Source organism: Odontesthes bonariensis, chromosome 20 (assembly GCF_027942865.1).
Source record: "Odontesthes bonariensis isolate fOdoBon6 chromosome 20, fOdoBon6.hap1, whole genome shotgun sequence".
NCBI classification, from domain to species: domain Eukaryota; kingdom Metazoa; phylum Chordata; class Actinopteri; order Atheriniformes; family Atherinopsidae; genus Odontesthes; species Odontesthes bonariensis.
Genome location: NC_134525.1, coordinates 17,855,038 through 17,867,611, shown reverse-complemented (window position 1 = coordinate 17,867,611; position 12,574 = coordinate 17,855,038). Strand labels below are relative to the sequence as shown.

The 12,574-nt window shown below is 41.2% G+C and overlaps 1 protein-coding gene across 3 annotated transcripts in view; it reads right to left on the bottom strand.

Annotated features, from left to right (window-relative positions):
• slco5a1 (solute carrier organic anion transporter family member 5A1) overlaps positions 1-12,574 on the bottom strand; it is a 38,223-nt gene that overhangs the window by 15,939 nt on the left and 9,710 nt on the right. For all 3 annotated transcript variants that reach the window (XM_075452192.1, XM_075452193.1, XM_075452194.1), the window contains 2 exons: positions 753-885; positions 416-633 (listed from right to left, as the gene is read on the bottom strand). In XM_075452192.1, the coding sequence (XP_075308307.1) occupies positions 416-633; positions 753-885 (351 nt within the window). The remainder of the gene's footprint in view (positions 1-415; positions 634-752; positions 886-12,574) is intronic.

Sequence of the window (12,574 nt, the reverse complement as noted above, 5' to 3'; positions counted from 1 at the left end):
GAGAGCTCATTTAAAAAGAGAACCGACAGCAAAAATCAGGCAAGGGGAAACTGCATGAGCAGGAGGGAAAACCGGGAGATTCCTGCTATGTTTGGCACAGGGAATACGTTCCAAAATGCTACAGCAGCAAAGGATATAGGTGCAGTATTTAATATATTTATTTAATGGAAGCCAGTGCCAACCAAACCTGCTGCGCTTTACTGCTTCATCTTCATCAGTCATCTGTGTCGACACAGTCATACATAGATCTACATTATCTTTAAAAGAGATCTCAATGAAGCTTCCATTATTGGATAAAATGACTAATCCCCAGCTTTGATTGGATTACAGACTTTGTACATCAGTAGCTCACAGTTCCTTTATGATCGATACTACTTACACCTCAGTATCAGAAGTAAAATGATCCATTTCTCACCTTTGATATCCTTTCCAAAGCCCATAGATGAGGACACATTTTGGCCTTTGCTACTGGACTTCTCCTTCATCACATCATCGTCGCTGGACACGTCGCCTGGTGACCCCATCTTTTTCTTCTTCCTCTTCTTGTGGCGTGGAGGCAGCTTTTTGGGGAAGGCAAACATGGGGAAGATCACCAGAAGCATAGCTATGGAACACAGGAGAAAGCCACTCCACCTGAGAGAAAAAAAAAAAGACAAGCAAAGGTTGGTCGTAAAGGTGAAAGACTGATTAACACATAAGGGGAGTGAAACTGAAGGAAACAGGCAGGCATGCAGATGCACATGCATATTTACCAGTTGCCAATGAAGCGGGGGTCATTCTGGTCGATGTTCACAACAGTTTTGGGGTCAACGTAGAAGCCTATGAGGACGCCTCCCAGCAGGTAACCAGCTGCAGGTCCCAGGGCTCCCATCACATACATAACGGCTAAACAAAAGAAACAGACAAAACCAATGAATAATTTCCATAACATCTATTCAAACTGCTTTACAGTTATTGGTAGGTTTCGATAGGTTTGAAGCCTAAAAATTAACTTCCATAATTAAAACAGCTTTAACACCTTCCATTTTTTCCCACTTTCCTCATTAATGCTATTAATGATCCACTCTGTGACCGATTAAATCAGACCTGAAAGAGCTGTTCATTACTTCTGATTCTTAGTCCACTTTATTCAGAACACCTGCACTGGGAGCTTTCCACCATACCAGAGGTCATTTTTCACAGCTTCTAAAGCGTCTGTAACAACCGACCTGAAAGCTCCAGAGGTCTCACTTTGACCCAAGGGCACGTCAGCAAGCCTTAGTGCGAGTGGAAGTGAAACATTAACCCTCTGGCGGTCTCAGACCATCGCTGAGATTGGCCAAATGCTCCGATGCTTTGCGGCAGGGAGAGGGAAAACTCATTAAATTTGGATAACCTTAGTTAGACAAGTGGAAAAATCTCCTGCAGACATCCAGCAGAGACGTGAGTCAAAGCCATTTACCAGCTGGAATCAGGGGGCAAACTTTCTATAATTACACCTGGAACATTTCTGCAACCTGGGAATGTGTGTGTGTGTGCAAACTTGAGTGCCAAGAGGATTACTGCGTGTTTGTGTAAGTGTGTGCATATGCTTTAAAATGTTTATTTGAATGTCAAAACTCTCACCCACACACAGACTTTGCAGTTATGTTTTCACTTTCAAAATAGCTCCAAAAGCTTCTGCCACTCACTTCCCACACACATGCACGCTCCACCAAAAAAAAAGGTACAAAAAACTTCTGGTCCTCGAATTCTTTCTTTTTTCCTTTAAATCCCATTGGTAGTGTATGTGTGTGTGTGTGTGTGTGTGTGTGCTGGTGTTTGAGGCAGAGTCTCTTATTTAGCAGTAGAGGCAGCAGGTGTCTGCTGTGTGTCCAAACCAGCAGTCAAATGTCTTAATCTCTCCTGAGACCAAAGAAACACATCTTCCCAGCCAGATTCCATAAGAAGTTGCATGCATACACACACTTTTTATCCAGCAAGTACGTTTGCTTTAGTTGGAATGTAGAGAGCCTGCTGCTGGGCCAACATTAGCATAAAGCACTTCTAAAGAGTTACTACTCAGCCTTTCCTCTTTGGATGTGCCCAGAAAAGTACAAAGTGTTTTCTAGAAATGCCACAACAATGTCCCCAAAACACAAATCCTTATCAAATCTTAATCAAATTCCCGGCCTCCTTGAACAAAACTGGAAAAAAGAACGAAAATTGGAGCTTAAACATCAAAACACTCCTCAACAAATCCTCTTATCAGCACAAAGCAGACAATCACGCGTGATACACACACAGATACGTACAGTGTATGCATTTGAAAATACTTATAAAACATGTATCAGCGTGTGTAATAGTCTGGAGGCCTGTTTGTTTTCATTTCCCATTAATCTACATGTTCAGACAGGAATCTCTTCTCGGTGCACCAACACAAAACAGGTTTTCATCCCTCTTTTGCATCACCTGCTTTTATCCATCTCTTTCCCTCGCATATCATATATCGTCTTTTTAACTCCTTTCACGGCGCCATTTCTCATATCCTGCTGCCCGGAGAGTCAATTCACTGCAGCAGTCAAAGTATTCAAACAGTAACAGGATATTACCACCCAGAGACAATAAACAATAAATTATAGCTGGCAAGGACAAGAGGCCTTCTCTTATTATTGCAATCTTGAAAAATTAGAAATGTCTCACAAAAACTTAATCAAGTGAATCGTCCCCAGGTGGCAGAAATCATAAAATAGATGGAAGTATAAAGGTTGACTGAGCTTTAGACATAATCTTTTAGACTGCAGGGAGAGAAGACTGAAATCTGATGCCTCCTGATTAATCCTCACACCATTTCTAATCCTCAAAATCCAAAACAGACCAATTCAACTTAAGGTCAGTTGAGGATTAAAAACTTTCAAGTTCAATCACCTGGTCATAATTGAAAGGAAACGTTGTGTGTTATCACATATCGCAAAGAAAAAAAAAAAACGAAAGTCTGTCATCTGAAGGGCTCGACCCAGCAAAAGGGATAGAAAAATGGTAAATCCACATCTGACGCTTTTGTTACTCGTTTGTGTTAAAAGGGGACATTTTATGTCAAATAATTTTTTTCTGTGCTTAAGCGCATAGATCTGGGAGTCAGATGTCCATCCATTTCAGAATACTGAAGGTCATCCAGCCTCCTCTTCTCCTCCCAAACTTAGGATGATGCTGCATTCACTGTACCCCCAGCAGTGGGAAGTCTAATGGGATGGTCTAATGACAGAGAAGGGAAAGTATCAGTTTTGTATGTGATCTGAGCTCTCAGGCTATTTGCGCATTACAAACCACCAGGACCTCAAGAAATTGGGCAGAATATCTCTCTTTTAATGACCACTTAATCATCTCCTTTAGCTCCGGGTGGAAATATGGAAACAGCTGTGATCTGTAGCCTACTGTGCTTTAATCAAACAAAACAAGATTTCAAACTAGAACAATAACTAGATAGTAAAGAATAGGGTTGCCACCCGTCCCTTGAAATACGGAATCGTCCCGGCTGCGCTCCTCTGTGAGTCTGGCTCCCTGCGCGCGGTGCTGTCACTCACAGTTAGATAGATAGATAGAGATAGAGATAGAGATAGATAGAGATAGAGAGAGAGAGAGAGAGATAGAGAGAGAGAGACACACACACACACACACAAGCGCGGTACAAAACCCGCGCATTTTTAATAATGTCCACTACACTCGACGCTCGACAACAGCCTCAAAAGCGAAAACGCTTACAAAAGTACAGCCGTGAATGGGAAGAGGCACATCTATGGCTGGACAGAGTCAGTGGCGATGAGTATAAAGTGTCAGTTCTTCATTCCCCAATCATCTGCTGAGACTGATAAGGTATGGAACAGTAAATAAATACATTTGTTCGGAGAAAACGTATATATATATATATAAATGAATAAATAAATATATATATATATATATAAATATATATATATATATATACATACATACATATAAAGAGTTACTCAGTGCTGCAAGGAGTAACAAAAAGTACACCTGGAAAAAGAAGTATCTAACTGAATGAGCAGAAAAGTTTACAAATGTTTTTTTTCTTCTGTTTTTTTTCCTCTGTAAGTAAAAATGTCCTAGAGGTTCATATGGTTTTGCACTTAAAAAGTTACATTAAGTTATCAATTTATTTTTTTTATAATTTACAAGTTCATTGTTCCACACTCCACACAGATTTAATTTAAGATTTAATTAAATGCACTTTATAAGAGAATGTGTTTATTGGTAATAAAGCATTTCAAGCTTTAAGTATCAATCAAGTTGCTTTTTTTTTTTTTTTTTTTTTTTTTTTTTTTAAATCACCAATGTACTAAAGACACTGGCACAAAATAACATATTACTGCTGCGAGCAGTGGCCAAAGGAGTCGGCGGTGGTGGTCATAGCCCAGACGAGCCATGGTGGGTGTCCCTTATTTTCATTTCTGAAAGGTGGCAACCCTAGTAAAGAAGGACCATTTTTTGAATAAAGTACATCCCCAAAGATTCTTCTGTTGCCCCCAAATTTAAAACACACTTATTCAAGCACAAGCACAAGCTGCATCCACTCAGTCAGTTGCCAGGAAGAGGTTGACCGCAAGGTATACTCCTTTGCTTGCCCTCTAAACTCTATCCTCCAGGGATGGCCGTATTTTATCCCCTTGAGGTGATTGTGTAACTCTGTCTTGCCGCTCAATCTATCATGTTAACAGTGTTCTGCCCTGCTGGAGGACAAAGAGGGTTGTGAACTGGGCCTTACACATAGCTCTATCCTGCCCACTTGGCACAGAGTGGGGATAGTTTAGGATCAGCAGGTTGGGATGAAGGGATTGGAGGGTTGCATCCAGTCTGAAGGACGGCCGGGGCAGAGCTGTTGGATTGAGGAATATGCTGGCACAGCAGCAGTGTTCCATCACAAACAACACAACACAACACAACACGTATGCATTGGAGGGCAGTCATCACCGGACTGCAGGGCTGCACGCCAATGAAGAATGCATGGCGCCCACAGGCTCCCTTAAATTACACAACAGACCTTCACCAGCAGCACTGAAGGACAACACATTAAAGAATTTTTATGGCTTTCTACACGCTTGGAGGTAATGGATTAGGAGCCCTCCATTGCAGTTATTGGCTTTTCACTCTTTGTGTTATACAAAGGCAGCATCTAAATTATGTTTGTGGCCTATCGACTCATCTTTCAATATGGTGAAGTAACTGCACCCTGATCACATTCCGCTCATTAGACATGCATGGAGAAATCCCGATTAGGGATAGTGTCTGTCAGTGTGAATAAGAAAATAGGTAAAAAATACAATTCTGTGCAAAGGTCTTAAGCCACCCCTCATATGGTTAGAATTCATTTGCAACCAGCCTGACATGATAAGAATCTTTTAAAGTGGCCGTGAGCAACAGTCATCAGACTTTCTAACGCCTTTCAATGTCCTTTTTTTTTACTACATTAACTCATTTTCAGTCAAGTCCTTACATCTAAATGTGTTTGGATTCCCATATTTCACTGAAGCATAAAAATGGGACCCAACTCAATCGATGAACAGTGTCGCACACAAGAGATAAAAAAATTTTAATTCCATCTTTAGGTATTTTGTAACCAGCAGTCCATCGCAAAGACATCATTTGTTCCCATTTCTTTAGCTGTGTCTCCAAAAAAATAAATGGGAGCGATAACACAGTTGGACAGACAAAAAAAATTATTAGTTTTGTACCAAATCGTATCTAAGCATGTTGTCCAATCTGTCCATAGCACATCTGAAGAAAAACTGGACAATAAAGAAGTGCTTAAGAAAAAAGCTTAAGAAAAATATATCTAGAGCAGATATGAAGGTGATGTTCCCATGAGAAAAAAAATCCATTAAAGACCTGAGCGATGCATCAAGCCTTTCAATTGATTCATCTCCTGTTCAGAAATAGTCTCCAGCCAACATCTAGAAAAGAGGTTTTGGAATGACTTTCAAGAAGGTCTCAGGTTTCAGTATGATTCCAAGAAAGAAAAAAAAAGCTCACAGCAAATACTGGCATTTAAGTTCTTTAGAATCAACTCTGTTTTTGCCTTATATACTGCATGACCGTTTATGTTTGCACACATCTCAATAAAATCGCTACATCTAATTACTGTTCTCCTAACAATATCCTGTAGAAAGAAATGGTGGATGGCTCAAGTCTTCTGCACATGTACTTTACTTCCCAGGACCGGAAAGAAAAACAAAAAAAACAAAAACAAAACACCTCTTCGATTTGTAGAAATGTATCAAAAACAACTTACGTGTCACATACTCTTATAGGCACGCACGTGTAAACATGACAGCTGAAGCCCAAAGTGTCAAGGGTAAGAGAAGGAGTGATGAGTTACTGAGTTTTATAGTTCATCATTGACCCCAATTTAGTGTTTCAGCTCCAGTGTGATGGATGAATACAGCGGCCAGAGACAGAAAGATGACAACAATTCTGAAAGAGAAAGGCAATAAAGTGAGACACGGGAAGACATAAAAACTGATTAGCAAAGAAAAGTGACAGGGAGAGAAAGCAGACAAAGAAAAACAGACACGCTGGGGAGAAACAGAATAATATCGGAGAGGAACGAACACGAAGACATGGAGGGAGAGGAAAAAAGACGAGCTGCGCTCTGTGATCCTGCTGTGAAACTGAGTGATAGAGCTTGCTCAGCAACATCCCTCTTATGTCTAACCTTCAGGGACCATTGCTGCTCTGTTGTCTCTGCTTTGCCTCCTCCACACTCTGTAAGAGCTCCGCTCCTCTCACGAGCCACACTGACTCTCTCCGAGCTCATAGGCATGAATGACAGAAAGAAGAAAGAACAAGCAAAACTACCAGAATTTGACCAAATCTTTTCTGTTATTTTGTCTGCCCTTTGCAGTTGTCCCGATACTTAGATGCTTCCCTTACCGCCTTGGAATGAGAATGAGAATGGAATTTCAGACTGCGTAACAATGAAATGGCGTCAGCAACCCCCCTCCATCCCCCAACCTTTGCTGACCTTCTGTTCTCTTTACCCCTCAGCCGTGAGATTCAGGCAGAGAGCGACAGAGAATGAAGGACGAACATCCAGAACCTGACGATAAAGAACATTGCAACTAATGAAGCACCTCCTCTGTGGTCAAGCTAATTACCACAGGAAAATGATTGGAATTAATTACACGAATAAAATAAAACTTAAGATTCGTCTTGGTACAAAGCAGCCAAGGTTAAAACGTTATAATTTAATTGCTCAGAACAATTTCCTCAGCGTGACACGAACGCCACGACACTGGTTTGTGTAGCATTATGTATCACACATTACCTATTTGCTCTGCCATGGGATGATTATCAATGTTGACGGCAGTTTTATGACAAACGACCCAAAAGAAAAAACCTCAGTGAGCTATTCCGATTTATTCAAGAACATCAGCTCATTGCGATACGTCGGCACAGACTTCAGAACTCTGATTTGCTGCACCACAGAGTTCTAGTTGCAGCTGCAGGTGACAGCAAGATGATAGATGATCATGCTGCTGCTGCTGCTCAAAAGAGAGCTGCACCATGTTTCCTGTGTTATGGGTATCAGTGCAGTCATGTGACCTTCCTCGCAAAAGAGGCAAGAGGAGTGAAGAAAAAAAAAAAAAAAAAAAAAAAAGACAATGAAATAGGGGAATGACGGCATTGTCGCGACAACTTGCTGACTTGGCAGTGTTGTCTTACAAGTCCTAACCTTACAGTTTTACCCAAAGGGCATGCACGCACAAACACGTGCACAGACATGACAGGGGGACAAAACACATGTTGAGAACGCCAACTTTTGAGTTGGCAATCTTCTTCGTGATGAATAATGCTCCAAATTTCATAGCGCAAATGCTCATTAAGAGCCAAGAGGGTCGAGTTTTCTCTGCAAGACTGTGCACGTTCTTGCATCAAGAATTAGCGAATACTGGAGGGTCAGTGGGAGCACTCGTGCATGTGCTTCCTGCAAAAATAAGAGGAGTCGGGCAAGTGAATGAGATGGAAATGAAGAGGCAGGATGTAAGGCGGCATGAACTGGTAGGGGAGGGAAAAGTTCAAGTATTGACAGGTAGTGGAAGAGTTGGAGATTAATGAGAACACACTGCGGGAGGAAAGAATAGTCCATTTTTATCAAATTAGATGATCAAATCAGCACAGCTCAGAATGCTATGCTAATGCAGAAATTATCAGCAGAATAAACCATACGTATGAACTCTGTGTACATACTGTACAACAACAAACAGACTCCAGATGATCTAATGGGACAAAGACATTTTTCCCCCGTATGCTAAACTGGCAGCCACTGACAGCACTTCTGTGATAATAAAGGGAATATTTAAGTATTATTGCTTTGACACACCTGTTAGGTATGATGCTACCAGTCTAGTTGGACAACCGAAGAGTTTGAACTGTACACTTTTGCCTTTCTTCGTACTGGATTATTTTGGTGACCATGTTTTTTTCAAAATGACCGCAATGGCAGAAAAGATTTTATAAACGCACATAACACAAGTTCATATTCGAGTGATATTTTGCAGTACTAGCAGTTTGAATTCTCCACTTTGTGAGAATAGTAGATGGTGTTAAGCTAAGATGAATTTCAGATCACACGTGCAGAACAGTAAGACGCAAGATGTGGGGAAGATTTCAGTGGATTAAGAGCAGTAAAGAACCTTTATCCTGCAGTATGGTTAGAACACAGGGGTACAGATCCTGAGCAAAGTCTTTAATCGGGCCTTCAAAGGATGTGTAGGAACAGCAACATCAAAGCCACTCTGACTCGCAAATCAACATTCAGACCACCCATCGGCCTTTTGTACCACTTTACCTCTGGGCATTACTTTGTAAGCTCCTTAAACAAAGACATCACAAGTCACAAGGGGCATTAAGAGGTTGGTCAGCATCTGAGGCCCGCCCTCCTCTTGCCATCCCTTATTGACTACTTTGGCCAAGGTGAGAGCCATTTATAAGGCTTGTGTGCTTGCTGCCGGGGACTAATAGCCATGCTGTTATTTTATGTTAATCCAAAACTTCCAAGTACATGACATTTCTGTACAAATCAAGCCTGAGGTCTCATTGTCAGTTAACCGGCTGCAAAGGCAACACAACCAGACGTGTAATTTTATTCATTCACTGATATGAGATCCAACAGTGACAACATGCCGTAAAACGTGCGTGGCAAATATTAACCGTTTAAACCAGCGATTCAGCAAGTCAAAAAAGAAAATGTTGTAACAAGCAAGTGCTCTCCTGAGGGACCCGATCCGCCCACAGCTTTTCTTTAGAGTGCATTAGTGGGGTCACCACTCTAAAACCAAATGAACACTTTGTGCTGATTCTGTTGCTGGTCTAAGGCTTCAGGACCTGCACCGACAGCAAAGATGCCAAATGTGCTGCTGCTGATCTACCTGAACCCACTTAAGGAGCCAAAGGCTGGGAAAGCGCAAATGAATGCGAAGAATGGCAAAGTCTCCAAATCCACCGGGGACACAGTGATGGAACCACTCTGCTGTGCTGCATTAAAACATGTGACCAGGCCTCTGAATGCATCACTCTCAGATGGGCAAAGCTTGTGTTAAAGGCAGAGTTTAACAAACGCTTCGGGGATCAAATCTGGAAAAGTGGGAGTCACTTTATTAGATCAACTGACTTTTACTGTATTGATGTTCATTGCTGGCGACAAATGTGCACCCATTGTTGCTTTTGTGTACTCCAGTCACCTGATCTGACCTCATTTTTAGTTTGCTTGCAGATCTCATATTTGATACTACTGAGTTATCAGCTATATGTCTTAACATTTACTGCCCTCATTCCTTTATGGCTACTGTTCTTAAAAGTCTGCTGTAGCAGAAACATTGAAGAAAAGCTCACCTTGTACGCAGTAAACATTTGCACTTGTTATTTATTGGATGTAAGCTATTAAACATGAGTCAGCAATGATTTTTGATTCGACATATTGCAGCACCTTGAAAGTAAATCTATTTCAATGTGATTTCCTGTAAACTGCCCATTGTGACAAGCCAATGAAAGCACCCCATTCCCCTTAAAACGCCTTAGAGACGGAGTGCCATTCAAAAGCACCGCATTTAGAAATGTGTTGGAGGTTTGTTTTTTTTTCTTTTCATACCTCTGCTCTTTCACATTACCTCACTTTCTAATAGTCCCGAGACATCTTTTACACACGGTCGCATTTAGCAAATCCTTTTACTTAATTGTCTAATCCAACATCTTCACTGGATTTGCTAGTCTGTTTCTTTAAAAAAAATTAAAAATAGACACACTTTTGTTTATTCTAAACTAAATGCTCATGATGAGTGATTGATATCAACAATGAAAGCACTTCCCTGCAGTGGGCCTCTCCAAACAGAGTGAAGTTCAGGTGGGCATTTTGCAAATACACAGATAATGATGCTCTGGCAGGGAAACCTGAAGAAACAGAGTCTATATATTTTTCTCTCAACCACTTTCTGGCTGAGCAGTTAAGTCAGCAAACAGCTATTCTAGGGTGAGATTAGTCAACAGACTTGAGCGATTAGCAACACAGTTACAGTTCGTGAGTGTCTTTCAAGGTGAAAACAGATCTCTTTACAGTTTTGTTGAGTTTAAAATCGCAGAAAGAGACAAAACTACACCTCATTCAGCAAGCCACTTGAAAAAAGCATTACATTCCCCCTTCCCAAAGAAAACACACACTAAAGGAGTGCTCGCAAATCAACACAAAAAGCTTGTTTCCACTCTGTGTGTTTGTCTGTGCATATATAATGTTCCAGCATTTCGGAGGCAGGCAGATAATCTTTCAGCTGATGAGTGGCCTTGAATGAGGCATCTGGGCCGGGGGTAGAAGGACATTATACTTTGTGCGCTGTGCGTGGGAATCCATCAGAGCGATGAGTATGGGGGGCTTGGGTTTCAGTTTGCCACAAGCTGGCACCTGCAGCCTTTCAGCCTCTCCCATTGACACCCATGGTATGGCAATCTGGTTCAACGTTGCTAAAGCCATGCCCCCTCATCTCCCGCCAAGAATTTGGCATCGTAAGAGCATCCAACAGCAACTGCTCACGATAAAATAAATCAGAGACACTGCTCATCCCAAAACTACACAGCAAAGTTAGTCTCACACAAAAGGAGAACAGCGTGTACGGTCATCCTTAGCGTTTGTTTTCAGTATAAATATCACCGGATTAAAGGCACATTCTTAATCGTGCTGTTCTTTGTGCCTCTGCGTGTTCGTTGCTAATTATGTGATGTCTATATATTTTCACCTGTGAGAAAATTCAATTTAGTCGTGAAAGATGCATTTTCAAAAAGACTGCATATGTGTTAGTTTTGTGATGTAAAAAAGAAAGTATACACAGGAATAATCTGCCGCTTTCAGGTAAGAAGTGCTCTACCTACTCTACGTAAGACTCCCCTCAAAACACGAGCTTCAGGGAAACCAGGTCGGTGAACACCATCAATCTGACATATTGGCACAATGTACTCTATCACTTCGTCTTTTATTCATTGTACTTGCATAGAATGTATTTGTATATTTCAGGGCTGGATACAATTAAGAAATAGAAAAAAAAAAAGAAAAAAAACACTTTGGAATGACTAGGTAGATTTTGTAGCAATATAAAGTTAAAAAGAAAAAAATCAAAAATGTAAATCTATAATCCATCTTAAAAGCTGCAAAAAAAAAAAAAAAAAAAAAAAAGCTCTTTTTGTAGAAGAGCCATGGGAAATTAGAACGCTTCTGGTATTCTCATTGTATCTGGCTCCAGTGAGGCTGTAGGACGACATATCCGAGTTCATTTAATTTGTTAGTGCTGCATGTCGTGCAGTGCGACGATGTTCGTGCTTGGACAACTTATTGCCCAGCCAGAGTATATTTGATCGGGTAAAAAGTCAATTCTGTATTTGTCTGCACTTACTGTATATACCACTTTTCTAGTCTGGTTGACCACTTAAACCATAAAGGGCCTACCAAACATGGGGTTCAGCATCTCCCATGAAGCTTTGAATATGTACCGGGGAAGCAGAGGATAGAAACACCAACCTTTGTGTCTGTGTGTAACATCTTTACACACAGACTTCATATGTAGTTGCCTTCTTATCTTACTTCCTTAAGGACTGAATATACAATTTTGTTTCCAGCAAGTTTTCATTTTGTACTTTTCACTTACTGTCCCTATTGAAGAAACAAAGAAACACAAAAAGTGATTACTCATCATACGGATGCAATCAAAACACACAAATTGGATACATTCCAATTTGCTTTCAATCCACAAGGTGTTAATGCACGTAAGAAAATGTCTCAGCGCGTTGCTCTGCCTCCTACACGGCGTGTGCACATACATTCCTGGAACAGGAGCATGTGAGGTCCTGCTTGCATGCTCAGACTAGTTTTGCGCATCGACCCACATATGTTAAAGTAGTCGTGTGCAGGAAACACAAGAGTATGCTCTGAAGCACAACACACTTACACTCACTACAGGCAACTCCCACAGCCCAAACCCTTACCAACCCACAAATGCAGGTGCACCCCCCCCCCCCCCCCCCACACTCCATACCCCTGAAAAGCTCCATGCCAGCTCTC